Genomic DNA, 23277 nt, shown 5'->3' with positions numbered 1-23277 from the left:
GATTGAAATCATATGAATTCAGGTAGTTTCCATGCAGCTCAAAACCAGCAAGTTTCCTTTTTGCTCATTGCAGGTACTTAAATTATTTTGCTACGAAATCAAGTCCCACCGGGGTTATCCTGGATCTCTGGGAAGCCCAGAATTTCCCTGATGGCAACCTGAGCATGCTGGCAGCAGTTCTTGAAGAAATGGGAAGACATGAAACGGTTGTTTCTTTGGCAGCAGAAGGAAATTACTAATGCAGCCTTGGCATGACCAGGAAGGACAGACGCAGGGAGCGGTAATGCCCTGTTATTGCAAACGAGAATTGAAATGAAAACCCAGACCAATGAGTTACACAAGAGACGTTTCAGAGAAGAAAGCAAGCAAACAAACAGAAAAAAACCAGCCCTGACCTTCACATGTGCTCTCCTTGTACATTATCACAGGATCAGAAAGAGATCATGCAAAGTTGTACCTTGAAAATATAAATCAACCTAATGTTCCTCTCGGCTTGGCTGTACACTGCTTGGTACAGGTTTTTACAGTTTCCTAGGAAACGCTTTTTATTGCTATCCAGATATATGGATAAACTTTCTTAACAATCCCAGTTTCTATGGATGTTGTTTACATCAAATTCTGGACAGGGGTAAGGAAACTGTCCATGGCTCTTTATATTTTTTGTTTAAAGCCATTGTAGACAAGGCTATGGACAGTTGGTTGTGGCTATTTCAGCTTATTGGTTTCTGGCGAATTCAGATTTTGGCTACAATTCTGCATATTGGTTGTCTCACAATGATCCTCCTGTCATTGTTCTGTTTCCTAGACCTACTTGTAAAAAAAAAAAACAAAAAAAAAAAAAAAATCAAGAAAATCAGGGTGTGCATCTGGAAAGCAGGTACTCTGGCTGATAAGCAGGAACACATAAAATGTTCCCTTTCTTCCCCAAGACAGTCCTACTGAGCCTGTGTCGAGAATAGCTCTAAGACAGTGGGGAATGAAGGATCTGAGTTAATTTTCAATTCACACCCTTTCCACCCCTTTGCTATATGAGGGGCAAGATATGCAATTCAGAGTGGTTGGAGGGGAGGGGAAGAAATCCAGAAAAAAATTCAAAAGAGAAGTTGCTATGGTAGTTATTTACTGATTGGTATCTAGTGCAAGGATTATAATGACTTATTATTGCCATTATTACTTTATTTCTAATATTGTCAGCAGCAGAATGAATCATTTCTGGTTTTATGGAACTTCTTGTCCCCTCCCTGAAGGTCTTTTAAGATGTGTCACTCTCTATGCTGTCTGTCCTTCCATTTGTCATCGTACTCCTCCTCCAAAGTCCTCTGCCAGCCCCCAGAGGCTGCTCACATCGTGTTAGCTTTGCTGTGCTCCTTGCCCAGTGCCAAGCCAGCATGAACTGGTGACACTCCACTGACCTTCACCCACCAAGTGTCTGACCCTGGCATGTTTTCCACCACCCCGGTGCCTCCAGGTTGCTCCAGCAAGCAGTCCTGTCCTGAGGTGGCTGTGAACCAGAGATGGTGCAAGCATGTGGAGGCTTCCACCTGATTTCTGCATCCAAGGTGGGCCTCCATAAATTTTGTTTTGTTTTGTAGCTTTCTAAGAGCCAGCAGTTCCCCACAGAGCTGCAGGTCTCACTGAAACCCACCACCTCCAGCAATGTTTGCTGTGCCAGGGCTGCTGACAGCCCAGCCCTCTGCTGGGTCACTTCTGAGTGAGATGCACTTGGCAGATCTCCATGGATATTCCCAGGCATTGCTGCAGCCAGGGAAGCCTGTATTCTGTGGGCAGTGCAAGGTAGTAACTGATGAAGTTGAAATCCTGTGTGCTGCAGTTTGCTGCCTTTGCTGCTCCTGCCACCACCGCTGCCTGGGCAGGGCGGTGCAGTCCTCGATGGCTGGCCAGGGAACACTTGTCTCTCTACAGCCCTCACCAAACAGGTGAGGTGGGAACTTTGCAAAAAGAGCAAACCAAAAATGGTTGTCACTGCAAACGTATTTTGGTCTGTTCACTGAAAATTCTGACTTTGCTACATGACAGCACATAGGATTGCAATAGTTTTACTACCTGACTGGGCTGTCATTTATGTCTGGCACAGAAAGGCTTTTCTGCCCCAGCCCATCCATTTCAGGTCTCCAGCCAGGCCCCGGTGATTGCTGTTGTGCACACATGCATGCCCCTGCCCACATATGCATTACCATTCCATATGCTTCCCGAGACTGAAGTTAGCTTGTTCTCTTTTGTAGTTTTAGTTTTTCTTTCCCCAAGGCTTTCCAGATTGCACCTTTGAAGGTAACTGAAAATGTCATCGGTCAAAATGAAAAGAACATTTCATCTGACCTCTTTTTTCATTTGACATTTCCATAGCCTTGTCACTTTTTGCTTATAATTCCCTGACCAGTGAGTTAGGTTTTGATTGACCACCAGACAGCCAGCACAAAAAGTTCCCTTCCTTTTAAGAGGTAACCAGGCAGTTTTCAAACCAGCATATCAGTCAAAACTGGAGACCAGAGGACATGCATTATAACTTTCAGCATCTATGTGCATTTTGCTCATGTAAGCCCCACCTTCTCTTAATGTGGAGATGCTATGGGCATCCTCTCTATGAACAACCATCTTCTTTTTCACCTTGGGCATCTGGTGAAGCCCACTGCAATGGTAATGGAAATTTTGCTTTCAACTTCTGGAGAGTTGGACTGGGGCTTTCAGCTCTGCCCTTTCTCCATAACTTTTACTTACCTCAGAGGGCTAAAATGGCACTTGAAGGTAGGTCTCAGCTTTTCTCCTTCCCATGCCATCTTTAGGTGCAATCAGTTGTGTTTAGTTTCTGCTTCTTCACCTTTCCCATGTGTCCTTCCTTGACTTCTCTTCCAAGACAGGTGCAGGAGCTGAATTGTCCTTAAACCTTTTGGCCTTTTCAGCTCAGTCTGTGTTGGTTGATCCCCAGGCTCACTGTTGCTCCCCAACTCTCAGTTTTTTCTAGGTGGGCAGCATATGCACCCTTCTTACCAGGATCAGGGCCACGAAGTCTCTCCTAATTATCTGTACTGCTGTGAATTGATGCTCCTTTGGCCAGCCCTCTGACCTGTGTTCTGATGCCTTCTACAAGAGGAAAAACTTGCAGATGAACTACTTTCTCACAATGTTTTGGGGCATTTTCCTTTCACAGCATCACAGTAAAGAGGATTTATTGCGAGGAAAAATGCACAGAATGCACACTCTGATTAAAAGGAGCATCCGCAGAGGTGTCTGGAGGTCAAAAATGTAACCCTTCATCACTGAACATGACTTGGGCAGCAGCATGACTGCCACTGGGTGGTGAAGCTGCTATTCTTCCACCCTGACTGCTCAGGAGCCACCTGCAATCCCCTACTGCCATCACAGGCTGGGTGGTTTCTCCAGCACCAGCTCCATAGGCTTTGCAGGCTCCCAGCACAGCCCTTTGGGCTGCCTCAGCCCTGACAGGGCAGGGAGAACCAGGGGAAGGCTCCTCCACAGAGCCACAGCTCATCCCAGCAGCTCTGCACCCATTCTTTGCCGCTGCTGCTAACAGCAGCTCCCACCTCACACTTCCCTGCATTAATTTTGCTGTTTTTTCTTTTTTTTTCTGGGGGAGTGGCAGGGCACTGTGCACTGTGGGAGAGCGCTCTGGCTGGTGGCATTCACAACAGCATCCCCATCCTGCTGCCCCAAGGAGAGCAGGTGGGAAGCAAAGGCAGCCAGATGGGTTCAGGATATTATTTTTGGTGGGAGAGAAAACCCAGCAGCAGTTCCTCTGCCTGGATTGCATGGACACAGTGCCATCTCGTGGGGCTGAGCCCCAGCTCCACCATGTCACTGCTGCCACAGCAACGTCACACAGGGAAACGCTTCCAGCGGGGTGGCTCTGACAAAGGAGTTTGGCAGGCAGAGCTGATTCTTAAAAGTTGTTGTAAGATTTTATGTCAGGTGAGCACATCTGCTTTAAGAGAAAAAAACAAACAAATTAAAAAAAGGCTGCAGGCTTCTTATCCTCCAGTCATTACTATTTTTTAAAATGCTCTTCCTTTTAGTTGTTCACCTTTGGCTCTGTACTGCAGCAGTTTTGCTGCTCTTCACACCATCTCTTCATTACATGTTGATTGCTAGTGCTATAAATAGTATATATATTATATAAATATATATAAAATATCTACTGACTTCAAGGAAAACCTTTAGTTTCTGAATAAGAATCATTTATTGGAGGCAGTCCTTTTCACCTTTTATTTTTTCTTCAGTTCTTCTTGTGTTGTGTTCTTGTAAAGGTGACTGTCAGTGTATAGGGTAAGTTTGGGGTTTGGTTGGGTTTTTTGGTTTTTTTCAGAATTTATTATCACAACTGCTCCACTGTATCTTGCTAAATAAGACCTAAGTGCTGTTTCAGTGGATCTTGAAAATTTTGCAGCAGTGAAGGTGTCTCCAGTCAAGATTTGCTTTTTTGGGAGACCAAGACTTTTTTCTGTCTCGCTGGCAAAAATGCAGACACTCGTGAGACATGTTGGAGTCTGCAATACCCACAGAGCCAAACATGTCCATTCCTTGGGTTTCCTGCTATTTCAGTTGCTTACATATAGAATAAATGTATTTACATGCTGTAAGCCTGTCATTGTGGACAGTGTCCTAATGTCTTGTATTGCTACCTACAACAATTTCTTTTCAGTTCTCTTTCTCTTCTTCTTTTGGGGGCAGGGGGCGTGGGGAAGGGAGGGGTGGGTGGGCCCTTAGACCCTTGTATGCTCTACCAAGTAGTTACCACAGCTCTGAGGTTAATTTTAAACACAATAATTTTGTTGAGGTTGGCTTGGGTTTTAAAATATTGTTTCCAGGGCACTTTGTAAACAATCTTACTGAGTGTTCAGAAGTCTTTTCAGGTATTACTCTGGCTCTCACCTGGCCATGAAGTAACTCACTGTTTGCAGGCTGGCTTGGTCAGTATCAGGTGGTGCAAAGACACAAGTGGTTTGTGAATGAAAACCAAACCTTTGGTCCTTTTCCCACAAGGACTCCAATGAGTTACTGACTTTGGGGTCACCACTGCAATCCATTCCTAGCTTGTGTGTGAAACCTTGAGTCCATAAATGAGCTGCACTGCAGATTTTTAAATGCTGAAGCACATATCTCAGACATCCTTTGAAGTGGGACAGAAAGGCAAAGTAAGGGGGGGTGTGTGTGTGTGTGTACATACAGACAACGAGGACAAAACAAAGGACACTACCTGCTGGAAACTTTTACCTCTCATGTTAGGTATGGGCATCCTCTTATTTTACCAACTTTTGAATGGGAAGGTAAAGGTCAAAATTCAGTGCTGTATCATCACTGCAAGGCCAAACAGGCAGTATGTCAAAAGCCAACAGAGTAAAGTAACTGGAACTGGACTTGAACTAAAGCCACAAGTTTGGTAGGTCAGGCTCCTTGCTTGAATAGGAGCATTTGGTCTATTTACTTATTTGTCCTTTAAACTTGTTCCCTGCTCCCTCAAATCTGAAAATCCCTTATCTGAAAGTCCTTTGATAAACTGTCTGTACAAAAAAAAGCAATGATAATCCAGAGTTCCCACAAACCTCTATCCCAAATAGGTATTTCATGTTTTCTGTGGTGCTGGTTAAATGTATTTATTAGTGGTTCAGTCTCCTCAACTGCTGACAAAGAGATGAATTGCTACGTGTGCTGCATCCTGGGCCTGCCCTCTGCTCCCAAAGCACCCCATGTCATGGCAGGTGAGTAGCTTTGGGATGCCTGTGAGGAAGTGGGATGTCATTGGCAGGGTCCTCCCACAGCAGTGATGGGACAAGAACCCCGAGATGAGAAAACTTGCACAGGTCCCAGAGCTTCTTTGGCTGCTGCCAACTGGCTCTGACTACCGCTTGCCAGTATATTTGGGAGCTAGCACTATACAAACAAAAAGCAAAATGGTCTGGAAAGTAAACAAAATTAGGAAGGAGAGGCAAAACACTCTTCTCCCTGCAGATTTTTCAAGGTACCTTGCAAAAACACCTGAGCCGAGAGCCAATAACCCACGGTGTGACACAGCTGAGACAGAGGAGTTGTGGCATCCCTGTTTTCACACATCTGTGTGGTAGACTCTTTTTGCTAACACATGTTCTGTTATTGTTGAAGAGAAAAAAAAATAAATAAAAGAGGATATCTTCAGTACCTTTCCAAGGCAAAAAATGAAAGAAAAAAAAATAGAAGAGGGTACCTTCAGTACCTTTCCAAAGTAAAGGAGGGCCCATAGGAAAAGAAACATCTGTGTGACCCAGGTGTATCACATTTCTCCCTTCTCTTCTCATGTCACAGCTCTACTGGGGTTCGTGGGATTTGTTTTCTTTGCTGTTCAGATCTGGAGAACTCTTTTGGTTTTGATTTCCCTATTGCTGTATCTTCTATGCAATTCCTTTTCTAAAGACTGACTTACTACAGGAGAAGTGCTAGCCATTGCATTATTTGTATTGCTGTACAGTGGAGGTGTGGTTTACTAGTTCTGAGTGTGCCTCTTACCCCCCTCCCTTTTTTCTCCTTCCCTCTGTTTGTAAATGCCTGCATTTATTCTGTCAGCCTGACATGTACAAAGTGTAAGAAAGAATTTTTAAACAGGTAATAAATTATATTTATAAGCAACTGGAAAAAAAATACACCACGACCCTGTGTTCAATTGTTTAGTTCCTGGAAGCTTGGAAGTGGAGTCTTCTATTTAATTTCTTTTAAAAAAAATATCTTCTCAGAAGAAATGTTTCTGTACAAAATAACTGTGGGATTCAGTGGCATGCCAGGAGCAATGTGCAGCAAGCACAGGGCTTTGTCACCTCAATGTGGCCAGGTCAAGGGGGCTGTAGAAATGCTGCTGGAGAATAACTGCAATGCCACTGAGCACAGATGGTTTGGGGCAAAACAGGAGGGCTGCAGGGGCTGTGCAGCTCAGGGGAAAATTGCTGTTATTTACACACTTCTCTGAAAATAACCAGCCAGGCAATTAAACATTAGGAGACACTGAGCTGGATCTGCAACACAGCACTGCAGAGTGAGAATAGTGCTCCAGCTTTAAGTACGAATTCCCAGCAATACCTCACTAGATGTAGGAGTACATACCCCATGTCTCAGCATGTAGCAATGCCATTTTCAGCTGATGCTGGGTATTTTAGGCTGAAACGTTTTCACCTGATACATAGGGCTGGGAATTCTTGCTTCAGTCTGTGCAGAGATGACTCCTGTTTCTCTTGTGCTATTAAAAATAGGAGTCAAAAATACTCATAAAGATGTGGCAGAATGAAGAGGGGGGTATCTAAAAAAATATTATGCTAATGCCAAGTTCTGATAGATTTACATAATCAGCCACAAAACACATGCAACTGCTCTATTAGTGATAACACTATTTTAATTACTATTTTTCTCTTCACTGACTTGTGAAAGGAGTGATGCTTTTTTATGCCAGTGGAAACATATGCAACATATTGCTGTTTACTTGTTTGTTCAGATGAAAAAAACCTTATGAAAATAAAATAAATAAAATGAGGCACAGTTGAAATAATCTAGCCAGGGAAATGAAAAAAAAAAAAAGAGGGGGCTTTTCAAGCACATGAAAAGGAAATAGCAATCTCTGTCATGGGGAGATGGAAACAATTTTATTGGGGAGTGGGGGAATGTTAAAACAACCATATACAATTTGAACAAATACAACATAACACAATTTGTTCCCCAGGTTTTCTAATTACAGTATTTACAGGTTTAATAAGGCACTGGTTCTCAAAAAAGAACACAAATTAGTTTCTTAGTCTCTACATTGACAACCTTTTCTTTAATAGAAATAACTTTGTGCTAGAGAAAGGACAGCAGCTGCTAGATGGCATCTCTCTTTTTTTTCTTCTCCCACTTACACATGCCATCTCACCTATGCCAGTAAGAAACTAAACTACACTTCCTTGAATGATTTACATTTGAAAAGTGGATTTCTAGACACGTGGGCACCGAAGCCACAATTATCTTTACCACTGACTTCCAAGCCCTCATCATTGTGCCCTTTGAAACTACCAAAATATGGGAGTGACATTAAAAGGCCACACCTGGCAAAATGAACATACTAACCTGCAGTGACTGCAGGTGCTGAACCTTAATAAAGACACACTGGGTGTTACAGAAAGTCACCCATGCAGGCATTCTGACTCGAATGTCACAGTGCTGGAACATAAAAACCTCCATACTTGCCTTAGGCTGTTTTTTTGCCTTAGGAATAGCCCTTCACAATAGATTACAGTGGATAGGAGATTTGAGGGCAAAATCTGGTCTTGGGAGAAAATAGGCAGGCACTAGTTACACAACTGCAGACTCTTTGCTTTCTCAGTGTGTGTCTCCTCATATATATATATATTTATCTATTTTCCTATACAGCACCGTTGCAGTGATTTGTCATTTATGCATTTTCATAAATAAATATTATGTTTTATTTAGTGCTTTTTCATCCATAATAGTTTACTCTTAATCCACATACTGGAGCTATTCCAGACTTGCAACTGAATATATATATATATATATATATTTATATATATATAAAAACACATAAACTTGAACATTTAACATACACATTTTATGTGATCTATCAACCAGTATCTTAGACCCTTTTCTTCTGGACCAAAAAAAAAATGTAAGATTTGCTCAGGAAACCAATGACTGGCCCTTTCTCTTGCAACATGCTGATGGCAGGTGCCAGGGGCATTCATTGCATGCCTCGTGCTGCCAGATGGCAAAGCACTCTCCAAAACACTCCTGGGGAGAAAGTCCGGCTAATTTATTTTAAAAAAAATTGAGGAGGGTAGAGGTGAAACACACCTAAACAGGCAGGAAAGCAGCATCGCTGCTGTGTGACCTGGGACCTGCAGGTCCCATGAGCTTCTTTGGAGCTGAGAAATCTGGGTTCCACAGGGTGTGCTGGCTTCTGTGGGAAGAAATGAGACTGGAACCCATGGCTCCATTCACTAAGACAGAAAGGTGAAGAGAGGCTGGGCTGTCCCCAAGTTGGCCCACAAATCTCAAGGCCAAGGCGGCCAAGGAGAGGAGCAAACTCTGCTCTCAGCCTCACAAACATTTTTCAAGGATGGGGAGACCACCATCACCCCTCCTGGGGTCAGGATTTGTTGTATTATTAACTCTCAGAGATTTTCTTTTTGTATTGCTTGGTAAATTTGGGTACAGGCAGGGAAACTGCACTGCAGAAAAAGCACTCTAATGAACAAAAAACTTCTGATTAAGCTTTTTAACACCTATCATCATGGAGGTCTTGCTGGTTCTCTTGAACCGTGCATTTTTCTCTGTTAGCTTGAAAGTAGAAAATGGTAATTTTTCCAGCTAGAAATACCTTCAGGGAGCTGTTAAGCTAAACCCCAATTATACACCTACCTACCACAAATAAATCAGTTTTGTCCAAAAAGGGAAGAAAAAAAAAAAAAAAAAAGAAACATTACAGAAGTGCTGAGGCTAAATCCTGCATGGCAATTATTTCAGTTCTGAAATAGGCTTAGCATAATCAAAGCAGCATTTGTAAGGACTTATTTCAAAATTAAGCTGAACACCATCTAGTAAAACAACATAGGCAGGCAGGAAATTTTTAAAAAACAAATGAAGGGTAAAAAAGGTAAACCAGTAACTCCCATGCAGCTCAGCTTTGGTAATCTGACGAAGAACAGAACCTTTCCAAAGAAAACACTTCCCAGGGTATATTTCACCTCTCATTTCCCCTTCTGTAGCATTAGCATTGCTACAACCACTGCAGACCCAGGAAGGAGGACAAGGCAAGACAGAAAATACATTTCCCACTGCCCTTCTCCCCTGACAGCTCCTTTTGCTGGGAAGAACATTGCTACACAGCCCCAGCCTGGCAGCTGAGCCTGGCACTACCGTGCAGCAGCTGCCAGAGGTGTGGAAGCTGCTGGAAGGGCACACAAAATAATAAAGCAGATAAAGCTCGAGCCAATTGTTCCATTTGTGGTGTCTCTCACTACTGCAGAAGTGCTGGAGGCAGGTACCCACTGCTGCCCAGGACTCCCAGCTCTCACCACCCACCTAACGTGTCCCACCCTTCCTCCCTGCCACTTCCTACTACAGCCTCAAGGCACCAGGTCTCCTCACACTCAAGAAAAAATGATTGCCACCCCAGAAAGGGGCACTTTTGAGGTTTTTAACTTGCCCTTAAAAAAGGGAACACAGATTTTTTTTTTTTTTCAGCTGTGGTTGTAGATGGACCCTTCACTTTTACACAAAGGAAAGAGCAAGCTAATAATTCCTTCCCACAAGGAATTTCCTCTTAAACAGTGGTTGTTTGTGGATCTTAGAAGTTTCAAATTACCCAGCAGATTCAAATGTGTACTGCATTTCCACTCACACACAAAATACTTTATTTTCCAGTGAGGGAAAAGGAAGGAAAAAAAAAAGCCAAGAAAAAGGGCATTTGTTTATCACTGTGGTATTATTCCCATCAGGTTTCCTGGAAACATGAAGATCTTCTTTAGACAACACCCACCAAACCATATTCACACATCTCCCAAGTACCTTAAATGAAGTGTGACCTTCCCTGGGACAGGCCACCCACAGGAATCAGGTCACCCACACCAACTGGGATGGCAGGGATGTAACTGGGATCCATCTCTATACTCTGAGAACCACTTGCACACACAGGGTTTGGAAAGTTATCTTCACAAATAGGTGGCTTTTAAGGCAGGCTCCATTACAACTCTTCTGAGCTACACAGATCCACTCACCTTTTTTTTTTTTTAAGGCTGGAGTGCAATAGTCTTTTTGGAAATGAAAAAGTTGATTTGCTTTCATTTTCAGCAGTTTCTTCCAATTTTTTTTAATGTAACAATATACATCTTTTTTACTTCTAACCCAAAAGTTTTATTTTCATAAAATTTAAAGCAGTATCTTTTTAAACAATCAAAATAATAATAATAAAAATAATAATAATAATAAAATAATAAGTGGCTTTCATGGAAAGCAACATGCATAATCTTAAACCAGTTACTAAAACTGTATTTCCCCATGTAAACAAGGGCAGACAAGCCTCTTCCATCTTGCATGCCAAAATTCAGGTGATTTTTTCAATGGGTAGTCTCTTCAAAAACTCACAGCTGCTCTTAAGCACGACTCCTCCACTCAAGGTACTCAGCAAAGACTTTTGATACACCTTCAGGACTTCTGCCTGCACAAGAAAGTCCAATTCCAGGGGCCTCCAGCAGAGCTGCCTCTGGCAGAGTCAGAGTTTAATGTCCTGGGACTCTGACATTTTGGCGAGCGTTTTCTTGACGCGCAGGGCTGTGAGCCGGGAGGCAGGGCTGTGAGCCCAGCACTCCATCATCAGCTTCCCCATCTGCCGTAGGCACTGCGGAGAGAAGTGGGAGAGAAAGTCCCACCAGGGTCAGTGGAACAGGAGACTGCAGTTGCTGGCAATGCTTGAAAAACTGAAGGGAAAAGGTATTTTCTCAGGGCAGTGCAGTCCCTGAAAGGCATTACAGATAAACACCACCAGCACTGCCCAGACCAGCCAAACACATTTCATGTAGATTAGCGTAGATTTTTATAAATGCATTTTTGGTAATACACAAGCACTATGTAGTAACAAATTGTCCTTTTATTGCTGGAATGCCTGGGGTGGGATTACCAAGGATGCTAGCCAATTAATCAAGAGCTGCTACTGCAATAAGCCTCCCCAATCCTTGACACATGTGGTAGCAGACCAAACACTGAGTGCCACCACACAAAAGCCCTTTTGGGAACTGCTACTCTTTTTCCTCCAGTGTTTCCACACCCAGTCTGAAGGCTCAGAGGGATTCAGACAGGGAGAGGATGAGGCAGGTGAGGTTTGGTTATATCTTTTCACACTGGTTGTTGCACAAGACCTCAAGCAGCCCAGGGAGGTTGTTTTTTTCCCTCACACTCACAAATCTCATGCCACCTAAATCTTTCATGTCCCCACAGAATATTCATCTACATGCTGCTATTCCCCAACGGCAGCACCAGTGGTAAATATCCTCCTCCCTCAATAGGATGCAGAATTGGGTCAATCTCACTCACTAACGCTGATTAAAAGCACAGACTGCATGCTAAGAGGGATGAGAGGTACCTCATCACTGCTCCATCTGTTGGGAAACGAGGGGCGTAGTCTCTTGATGCACACGATCTCCCGCATGTCCTCGTACGAGGGGTCGCTGGGCACCAGGTCGTGGTATGGAAGCTGGTATTCCTCAACTATTCCTGAAAGAAGCAATTAGTCGCCTGTCACTTGCAGAAAAAAAAAAAACAAACTTCCACTCCCCTCTTCCCCTCCCATTTTATAACAGCTTGGCCATACTGTCTAACAGTTGGATGTCCTGCCCCTAAAAAGGACTTAGAAGTTTATTCCACAAACAAGTTCAAATGCAACCATTGCTGTGTAAAGACTGGCCAAGTATCTGAATCCAAAAGTGTAGGAACTTGCCAAGTGAGACAGTTTCTACCACTGCTGTCCAGTCCAGCAATCTCCAGTCACTTCTCACAGAAAGAGCTATTAGCATAGGGTCTGTATCAGAGTAATCTGAGAGAGAGTTAACTGTGAGTTAGGTCTCCTCCTTATCAGTGGACTGGAAAATACCAAGGGACATTTCTGTGCCTTTTCAGAATATTGCAAGGCACCATTCTTTGTGCATAGCAACAATGACAAAAATATTACAGATTTCACCTCCCAACATTGCAACACATGTCACCAGCTTTTAAACACAGGGATCCACTGCTCATTGGCAACATTCAGCTTCTCTAGGGTGAGCATTCAGCACGATGCTGCAGGATTTAAAGACCCATAAGGAATGCTGAAGGTAGCAGAGACCCAAGAGTGACATGCTCTGCTCTTACCACCAAACTGGCACTGAACTGCTACCAAGTAATTTCTGTGCATTTAACTTTTCCAGTGGCAAAAGAGAGGCAACAACACCCATCACTTTTGCATGACACTGAGCTCTACATGCAGAAAGAGGGAAATGAAGCACTTCACTGCTATGATAGTGATGTAATTAATGCCACTTCCCTCCGGTGTTTTGCTACTTGTCTAGTAAACAGATTATTTATTTCAAAGAGCAGAACAGCAACCCCCAAATTGTTTGTCCTCCTCCTTTCATTTAACTCTTAACTAAACTAAGAAATCATTATTTTCTTTCTGCTAAATTAGCTGAACACTGCCAGTCCAGCAGAAACATGATGGCTTTAGAAAAGGTCCCCAAGTGAGTTCCAGACTTCCTCAGTGCAGGCATCAGCTGCCTTCAAACGAGCCACTTTTAGTCTAAAAGTCTAAATCTCTGCTGTTGAAATAGCACTGAGTGATGCTTTAAAATAAGTTTCAACAAGAGAACAGATATTAAAAGTTACCTGTATGGTTTACCCACATCTGTTTATTACTGTAAAAACAATAACCCAGAGAAAAAGGTGTAATGGAAGGCTCGAGGTTCACTGACACAATTAAAAGTTATCTCCCAGCTCTTTACCTCCTGAAACACATCTCCTTGCTATCTCCCAAAGGATGAGTCCAAAACTGTACATATCAGCCATGATGTAGGACTGAAAGTGATTTCTATTCAAGCTTTCATCCAGCACCTCAGGAGGCATATAACGTTTTGTTCCCACACGGGTATTTGGAGGGATGTCTACCTCATTTGTATCACTAAAAGAAAAGCAGAAAAAAAGGGCATCAAACATGCAGTAAAGTGGCTGTCTTCTTACATCTCCTTAGATGGAAGAAGTAGTAAATCCACACCACATCCACTCTCAAACAAGGTCAAAAACAATGCATAATCTTAATGGAACAATTCTTGCAAGAAAAGTCTCTTAGTGTGAAGGAAACCCTCCTTAAAAGGCTGACCCGCCTGAGGCTATGTTAAGCATTCAAATGCAGAACCACAAAGGAGATAAGACTCAACAGGGATGCTGTAACATTTGTGAGATTTTATTAGCATTAGCCCGAGCTCTAATGTTAGTGATAACAATCAAATCTTCATTAAATGCTGTTTTCTTAACATACTCCACCACCTAATGTTTCAGTCTCAGCAATTAATGGGGGATACTAAGTAGCTGGGGCCGTATCTCTTAGCTGTAGCAAATCATATCTGCAAGACAGATGAATCTAACTATTATATTTTTGCATGCATTATATTTGATCCCTTCCAACCTTTACACATCAAGATATGCAGACACAGAGAGATAAATGAATAAAAACATCTAAGCAAATGTGTCACACCTCACACATTGACCAGAAGAGACAACATGCAGAAAAAAATACCCATTAATTATGTGAAGAGATTCTTGTTTTTCTTATTAACTCAGATTCAGCTACATCAGTTTCAATATATTTAAAAGTGTAATATATGGTGTATATTCTGGTTTGCTTAAAAATGTCTGTTTTCCTTTATTCACCTTCAAAATGTATGTATTTTAAGTATGGTGGATACAACAGATGCTCACAGAATAATTGTATTTCTGTAGTTTTCTTCATGTATAGCAATTTTCTTTCGCCTTCTGACCGGAAGAAAAGCTGAGTCTGTGGTACAACCAGTCACCTACACAGTCATTAAATCATACATATGCTAGTGGCACTAGCAGGGTACACTAGCAGTGTACACCTGCAAGAATGTAACATAAATCCAGTGATCTGCACTACCCTTCAGTATATTTCAAATGAAACAGAAACACAAAGAATTTTACTAGAATCATTAGCTTCAGCAGAGCACACCCCTTCCAACTAATTTCTGTTCCTTGTTGCATGAGAAATGCTGTCTGAGGAAGGATTCAGTATGAAAACAAGCCAAGTACATAACATAAATTCCATCTGGAGTGTGAAAAATCCGTATTTCACCTTCTTTTGTAACAGCACTCAGTAATTCCTTGCTCTCCTTCATTCACAGCTAAGCTGTGTGCTGCTCTGTATTTGCCAGGCAAAGTACACCTGCAAAGGGTGAATTTCTTCCCCGAAACTTTTTAATAGTGTTTTTTCAAGTTGTTGTTTTCTAGGCCTCTGTTCCTCAAAGTAAAAATATTCCTTTCTTGTCTCCTGAAGAAAGGTCAGGCTCATAAAGGAAATGCCTCACGAAGGAACCCAGTAGGTAAGTGAACGGTAAGAAGAGAATATAAAAACTGCCTTTCCTTTCACTCTGAATAATTTCAGTTGAATATTTGTACAGAATTCCTGAATTTTTTTTAATACTCCAGGGAGTGCATGGTTTCAAAGCTGACCTGCAAAATGGAAAACTTCAGTCTATGTATTCTGGACACATTTCTGTGTACAAAAAAATCAGAAACTTCGGAACACGCGCCTCCACCAGCAGGACCACCGCTGAGAGCTCAGGCTGCTTTTGAACAGAGCTGTCAGAGAGCACTGGCCCCTTATGAATCCCAGGAGTGAGTAAGTTCTACTTGTCTGCTCTTTCTAAGTTGTTTAAACACACAACCATTTTTTAAAATCAAATTTAAAAGCCATTTCAAAAATCAAATCTGTACTTTGGCAATTTGATTTGTAGGAAATGAAACAAAAGGCAGCCCAAATGGGGTTATTTTCAATAAATCCTAGTTAGTAACCCGTGAAGATTATTAGTATTTTTCTCTCTAAGTTGAGAGTGAATTTTCATGGGATCAGACAAGCTGAATGCTTCAGTGACAAGCTCAGTGATGTGACTTCAACCTGTCAGTGCTACATCCTTTCATTGTGTGCCAGCAATACTGGGGCAGCTACGCAGGATGGAGTGATGAAAACTGAATCTTTATACAAACACAGCTAATGTGCTCAAATAATCAAAAAGCAACTATTTATACACCTGCATGAGGTGCTGACATGACATTGTCCCCCACACAGGTGACCTCACACACGGATGAGCAGAGCCCAGGTGTGCACACACACTGCAAGGTGCTTGCTCATACGTGCACACTCAGTCAACAAGTAAGGAAACTTTTGCACCTGATTTATTCACTTCTCCTCAGCCCCCTCACTTCCACTCACCTGATAAATTTAACAGCCAAGCCCAAATCTGCTATACAGCAGGTGCCATTCTTTTTCACCAGGATATTCTTACTCTTTAGGTCACGGTGGGCAATAGCAGGCTTGCCCTGAGTACTGAAGATCTCAGTGTGCAGGTGGCACAAGCCACTGACAGAGGAGTAAGCCAGTTTCAGCATGGCTTTTGTGTCCAAGGTAGTGGATTTTAGGTAATCATAAAGTGAGCCGTTCTCATGGTAGTCAGTGATAAGATAAAGCTGGGTCCAAGATCCTGTACCTTTAATATCTGCAGCAATGAATCCTTCAAAAAGAAAAAAAAAATAAAGGTTATTTTCAAGTTATTACTTATCATGGTTTTTTGTTGTTTTTTTTCTTCTGACTGCTCAGAACTCAGTCATCCATTTCAGCAGGTTTGTTTTAAAAACATATTTAATTCTTTTCATCTTACTTCCATATAACTGTGCCTCACCTCTAGCCTTTAAAGTACTTTCAGAAGCCCAGATATGGATATACCAGTGGCTGAAATAGACATGTTGTGTTTGGAATAACGACCCCCAAACACCATTATTTTTTTAACTTTTATTTATATTTCAGTAATCCTTTGAACAATTTTCCTTTGAAAAGCACTGGGTGGTTAATTGCAGAGCACAGAGGGAAACAAAGCACATTGGAAAGGACATCAGATAACAGCAAATACAAAATTGCTAATCTTAAAAACCTGTTCACTATCAAATAATTCTCTTTCACGTCACTCACCAAGAATATTTTCATGCCTCATCAGGACAGTCTGGTAGATTTCTGTTTCTCTGAACCAGCTGGCCTCCTCTGTAGTAAAAAACACTTTCACTGCTACCTTTTCGCCACGCCACTTTCCCATCCAGACTTCTCCATAGCGACCTTTTCCAATCTGCTTCACCATCTGAATCTGTTTTGCAATGGTCCTTTGAACCTGTGAAATGCCAAGGCAGATATTACACCTTGCCCAGGGCAAATTCACCTCTGCATTCACCTCCCTCCTCCTGTGTCTGCTTCCCGCACAGCCAGCCAGAAGAGAATGGAATATGCAGCCACTGTGATATGGATTCCAGCAACCCTCCACAATTGCAGATGCTCCCATTTTTTCCAGGACACACTGCTACTGAGGACATTCCCACCATTACGAAGAAGTTTTTCCATGCATACTCTAGATATACTGTAGTCTCTCAAGAAACTATATCAGTCAGTGTAAAGGAAATGCTTGACCCTGAACCCTGAATTTTTTTTATTGTTTGGTTTTTCTTTTCTGTGGGATGTAGCACTTGGTGGAATTTTTTTTGTTATTTTTGGAAAAGTTTTGACAGAAAACACTCCTGGTCACCTCAATGAAATCCACATTCCAAAGGGGTAAGTAACACATTTTTGTTAATATAGGGATGTTTCTTACACATGTTTCTCAACACTGCTGAGACTCAAGACTAGGGCTCAAAAGAGTCAAAGCCTCCAAAACTAGCTAGATTACAATATTAATTTTTTTTTTTTTTTTTTTTTTTTTTTAGGATGATACTTCCTACCACCTTCCTTGAAATTGCCATGCCTATTTATTTCAAAATATATATTTGGTTAGGAACCTCAATCACTACTTACAGAGTTAAAACACATGTGCCTACATTGATTTACATAATCATATTTACATATTCATAAAAAGCAATTTCCCCCTTAAAATATTTGAAAGAACAACTTTGCAGTGTCTGTGCCAGCTTTGTCAGTGGCTGTACTGTAAGCTAAAATAATGGATGGGTATTGCAAGATCAATATCCACAGCAGCATTGCAGAGACACTCTTCACAAGGATGACAGACTGCCTCAACATTTAACAAGCTTTTACAGCCACAAAAAATCTTGGACAAATGGAGACTTATAATCTCATCAGATTGGAGAATGTCTGCAGATCATGTCTTTCTAAAAGTTCACAGATAAAAATGAAAGTGGATGTTGCACCACAACTCACTGGTGTTTGTGGCTGCCTCACCCCAATATAACAGGAGATTAAAATGTCACCCTCTTGTGCTATAGTCTTGCCAGTTCAACCCACAGCTAATGAGTTTTTGTCTAGTAGTATCTGGTAAGATTTTGAAAGAATATTGCTGCCAATGCAACGAGATTTTCATCTGGCCCAAGCAATTGGCAAAATCTGGACAAGTTCAGATTTGTGGCTTCTTGCTCCATTTTGCCACCATCCAGATACAAACCTCCAGTAGTTTATTGCAGCAAGTCAATCTAACTGCTCTAACTGAATCCCTATGAAATCATCTTCATTTAATTAAATCAAAAATATTTTTACAATCTTGACTAACAAAAATGAGCGAAACTTGAATTTTGAGAATCATTTGCGTCCTTTGTTGTGCTTGTGTGCTTGGGAGATCCAGTGCAAACCACCAGTTTGGGAAAGCCAAGCAGGACTGCCATGAATGTGCCATGACTGCAGCATGAATATGCACTCAAAGACAAACTGAAAACCTATTAGGTCAGGTCTACCATCATCCATTTTTAAGTAAACCACTGGTTTTCTTATTGAAAACTTTAAGAAGCAAAATATATAGTGGTATTTATGCAGAGCTATTTCAAATATCCCAGTTTTCTTCTTCTGTCATTTAAACAGAATTCCATTTTTCCAGCCCTGCACTGTATTATTAGATGTTCAAGATGGTAGCTTCAGTGCCATTATTTTTGATTAACATCAATGAAAGCCAACAATAGAGATTAGCCTTAATTTTTAAAATTGATTTATCTTTTATACTCTCATATAGTGATTGAACAATAGTTATATTACATTGGAATTTTGCTGTAACATTTTGTAATATCATTTTAGCATTGTTGCTTTCTATTTTGCCCATTTTAAAAATGCATCCTGAACAATAATGTAGTTACATCAAATAACTTAATTTGTGTAAATATATGTAATGGCATCATAAAGTACATGCAATTACAATACTTAATGATGAAAAGTTCCTTATTAAATTACATTAAGAAAATGAAAAACACATTTCTGTTATGGGTTTTCAGGCGGCAGAATACTATGTGAAAGGCCTTAACCTGGTTTCGTCTTGCTAGAACTGGTCAAATGATTTCCTATGAACAATTATTTTTTTTAAGGAATTCAGCTCCTTCTTGAATCATAAACTAATTATGATTTCTAAAACAAATAGGTTAATCAAAATTGCTGGCTGTACTGATTTCATAAGAATGGTGAATGATGTGCTCATGGGAGTTATTTAAACTGAGTGGGGCTGGGGGTTTCTTTTTTCTTTTTAAATCTCTGTATTTTGCTGCTTGAGCTCTGTAAGCAGTCAGGTAAGGTTACATGACCTTTTCTTTTGTCTCCTTGAGTGGAAACAATCCAATTACCAACTATTTCTACTTTCCTGGCATTCAGCTAAATGTGTTCAGCTACTGCAGATGAAAATTTAGACCAACCAACCTTTTGTAAATTTAATATTTTGAACAGAGAATTCATACCTATGGCTCGGATGTGATCCCTTGAAAAGCAAAGTTCATTGGAAAGGAAATTATGAAAAAAATGTGTGAGAAGGTAGAGACCAAATTGTAGTTCAGCAATCGCTTCAGACAAACCATTTTGCAGGATTTGACCTGCAGCAAACTCTTCTGTCAGAGGTACAGACAGGTCAGGAGAAAGAACTCTTGCTGAATGTCATACTGACAAATTCTTGGCTAATACTTGTTTTGGTATTAGAATATTAGAATAAATGTTCTACACAGAAGAAAAACATTACTGGTTAGCATAAGGTGACATTTTGCATTAAATTTACATCTTACTTTCCTGAAATTATAACCCTGGATGCTTCAGTCTTTGCATAAGAAACAAGGTTAAAAATAAGCTCTTGCACAATAAAGACCAGAGCACTATTGCCATGCACCTTCTGTACACTTGTTTCAGGCCTGGGCCCAGAGGTATCTGTGCATTTCTAGCGAGCTCACAGTGGTTCTAGCTGTCTGGGAAATGCAGCAAACATCTACTGCCAAGTGCAAGATCCATTTTCTCCTCCTTCACCCAAAATCACTACTTATGTGGTTTTTTTTGAAAGCAAGGGGGAAATGGAGGAGAAGAGCTCCTGGAGGAAAAACACTTGGTCCAGTGGTTGCAGAGTCTTCAAGCTTGAGAGGAGTGGACTGACAGAAGACTGGATGGTTTCTGCCTCACAGAGCAGTGGCACAGCCCTGAGAGCTGCTGAGCAATGCCCCAGCTGGGATGTCCCCTCTGCCATTACAGCAACTTAGTAGCAGGAGATGGTTTTGCCATCCACTGCAAGAGCAGACCTGGGGACACCACTGAGACCACCAATCCCGCCTTCAAACTGCTCACTAGGACAGAGGAAGGCATAAAGAACAAGCAGTCAAAACCAGCATTGCTCCAGCTCTTTTGGGATCCTGGGATGAAGGGCTGAGCCATGCTCTGCTGTAAGGTGCCCCAGGGCACCTGATACCCACATGGGCTGCTGGAAACATGCTCTCAGAGAAGTACAACCAAGTTCCTAGTATTTGCTCTAAATTACTATATTTTTTTATGTCATTGGAACAAGTGAAGACAAAGATCTTGATGTGGCAGGTGTTATGCAAAAAAAGAAAAACACCAAAAACCAAAACAACCAAACCCCAAAACAAAAAAATAAAGAATCCCTCACAATTAAATCAACTGGAAACTCATTAGGAATGGTTCTAAACTGCACACAAGATCTCTCCCTTTCCATTGGCCAGAAAATCTCAAATTAGCAAACCAAAACCACTACAGGGTGCTAGAAGGACATTGGCATGGGACAGACAGAGCCTATCGCTTAATTTTTAAGGAAATATAAAACTTCCCATTTAATGTCTTTAGGGTGTTTAAAAATTATGTGTGGGCAAAAACCAGACAGACAGTACATGGTACTTGGAAGCTAGAACACATCTGCAGTAGTAGCAGCAATACAAACTAATAGGTTTGGAAGACAGGAGGGACATATCCACTCTGAAAAATGAAAATGAAATCTTCCAGTTTCTCAGAGGCACTTATTTTAAACAGGTAACCTAGCTTTTTTACCAATTCTTTTCTACCAGTGATGTTCCCCAGAAACAAAATCCCCGGTGAACAGAACTATATTCCTATAGAATGTTCTGCCTTTTCAGCAGGCTTAGTAATCCTGGAGTCTGTTCAGAAATAATCACAAACTCCATCCCTGTGCCTTTAACTTTTGAGATTGCCACACTACAAGGAAAAAAATCCCCCTTGACTTCTGAATGCAAAGTGAAGGCTACAAATAAAAAAGTTCCAAGTCTGACAAGTTACAGTCACCTTTTAGAAAAAGGTCATGGGTCAGTGTTTGGAATTCTACTGTGTGTTGCACATACAAAGGAAGAAAACAAGATCAATGGGCCAGGTGCTGTCCAGTACACTGGAGTAAATCCTCATCTACTTCCATGAGCTCTCTTAGCCTGTACTACCCTATGGTATCTAAAATAAGAAATGAACTGGTGTAGAAAAATAACCCTAACCTTTCTTGGCTTAATTCACATGAAAAAAAAATGTCCCCTGCTTATAAAGCAGCTGTTCTCCAGTTTAAATCCTTGCCACTTCTGGTAGAGAAAAACAAAACAAAACAAAACAACAAACCATTAAAAAAAAACACATAAAAAACCTAAAACAAAACTGAGGACACGTAGATGTATTTTTTGTGCCTCTTCTCCCTCTACACACTTTTGCCTTTGAAATGTTCATTAAAATAATATTGCTTCCTTACCAGGAGAGGGAGCCCGGAACCGCTCCCTGAGCTCTGCGACTGCTCGATCAAATCCTTCAGGGACTCTCCGGGGGGAATGTAGGTCTCATCCTGCTCCAACCCGATGCTGTAGTGGGGCCTCGTCTCTTGGCGTTTGTACCTGATGTTTTACACGAGAACAAAATGAGTTTTGAATACAATGAACATATGTGCAATGAATAATGCACATGTCCTTCACATTTCCTTCATTTATAGACTAACAGTTTTCTCTGCTTCCCTGAGGAATACACTGGACATGCTGGCCAAAATTTTTTATCTTATTTTTAGCAACTGTTTTCAGCATCAAAATTCTAAGTATAACACTGACAGGCCATGCAGTCTGGGATAAATTCGCAAAGCAACCAAGTGTTTTCCTTTCAGAAACTTAAATATGTCTAAAACACTGACCAAGCAAGTAACTTTATTTTAGTGTCTGCAGTGCATTTCTAGGAGCCAGAGGAGGTAGGTCCTGGAATCTGGGAATATGTAAAAAACGTGCCAAATTATTAAAATGTAAAGTATGTAGATTATGATAACACTCTAGACACATTTACTGACATTCCTGTACTGTCTTCTTTCTTTATGATCAGCTCTTAATCACACAAACAAATTTAGAAGTCTTAGTTATACTTCCCTTACAAAAATTTTCCCATAAAATTTGTCCTTTGGCCTTCTCAGTAAAGAATAATCTGTGCTTCTACCTGAATGGCTTTTAAGGATGTTGAATTAAAGATTCCATTGGTGAAATCCATCACACAGGTACACCTGTGAATAGCTTCAATAAAATACACTTTTTTTTTCTCGTGATAAAATTAGAGTTTTTAATTTATTTTCTTTAAGGTCCACTTCTATTTTTTTTTCTATTTCCTAAATCTATAAAAAGATAAATGTTGGGACGCACATTAACAAGCTGCCAAAATATTCCTTATTTACCTGAAGTAGCAGAATATGATGATAAGCACCAGAAGGATGCTGCAAACAGTCACTGAGATCAGCAGGGCCTTGTGGTGAATGTTTCCTTCAGCAAAGTCTGGGGTTAAAAATGAGAAAGGTGGAAAATTTAGAAAGGGAGATGGTATGAAATCAATGTCAGAAGTGCATTGAGCACAGGATCATTTCCGCTCTTTCCTCGTAATTCCTGTACAGGATACCCCTGGATTCCCCAGGCATTTTGTGGGCTTCCTCTTTGACCCTCACTGACCAGGACAGAACTGACACTTCCATTTTGTCAAAAAAACCCTACTTGTTTTCTCAGTCCTCACTGAGGCAAAACATCGCCTTGATTAGCAATTTTCTGTTTGTCTCTGAATGAAAAATCAATCCAGACCTGTAGCTCTGGGTCTTAACCTGAGTGATTAGCCAGGAAATGCAAAAATCACTGCCTTTTTTAAACACTCAGATTAAGTAGCATCCTAATGAGTAACTAAAAAACCAAACCAAACCAAACCACCCACCAAACTGCATTTATTTCACGAGGGAA

General features: G+C 41.2%; 2 protein-coding genes across 38 annotated transcripts in view; one reads left to right on the top strand and one right to left on the bottom strand.

The window, feature by feature from the left end:
- UNC5C (unc-5 netrin receptor C) overlaps positions 1–6647 on the top strand; it is a 248718-nt gene extending 242071 nt beyond the window's left edge. For both annotated transcript variants that reach the window (XM_064416988.1, XM_064416989.1), the window contains one exon: positions 74–6647. In XM_064416988.1, the coding sequence (XP_064273058.1) occupies positions 74–239 (166 nt within the window). In that variant the 3' untranslated portion in view covers positions 240–6647. The remainder of the gene's footprint in view (positions 1–73) is intronic.
- Positions 6648–10735: 4088 nt separating this feature from the next.
- The window catches only part of BMPR1B (bone morphogenetic protein receptor type 1B), a 237721-nt gene continuing 225179 nt past the window's right edge, over positions 10736–23277 (bottom strand). For all 36 annotated transcript variants that reach the window (XM_064417016.1, XM_064416995.1, XM_064417017.1 and 33 more), the window contains 7 exons: positions 22731–22827; positions 21780–21918; positions 16766–16958; positions 16013–16310; positions 13512–13687; positions 12122–12252; positions 10736–11380 (listed from right to left, as the gene is read on the bottom strand). In XM_064417016.1, the coding sequence (XP_064273086.1) occupies positions 11255–11380; positions 12122–12252; positions 13512–13687; positions 16013–16310; positions 16766–16958; positions 21780–21918; positions 22731–22827 (1160 nt within the window). In that variant the 3' untranslated portion in view covers positions 10736–11254. The remainder of the gene's footprint in view (positions 11381–12121; positions 12253–13511; positions 13688–16012; positions 16311–16765; positions 16959–21779; positions 21919–22730; positions 22828–23277) is intronic.

Source organism: Passer domesticus, chromosome 4 (genome assembly GCF_036417665.1).
Source record: "Passer domesticus isolate bPasDom1 chromosome 4, bPasDom1.hap1, whole genome shotgun sequence".
In the NCBI taxonomy this organism is placed as follows: Eukaryota; Metazoa; Chordata; class Aves; order Passeriformes; family Passeridae; genus Passer; species Passer domesticus.
Note: the sequence above shows the minus strand (reverse complement) of the source record. Positions and strands in the feature narration are given on the sequence as shown.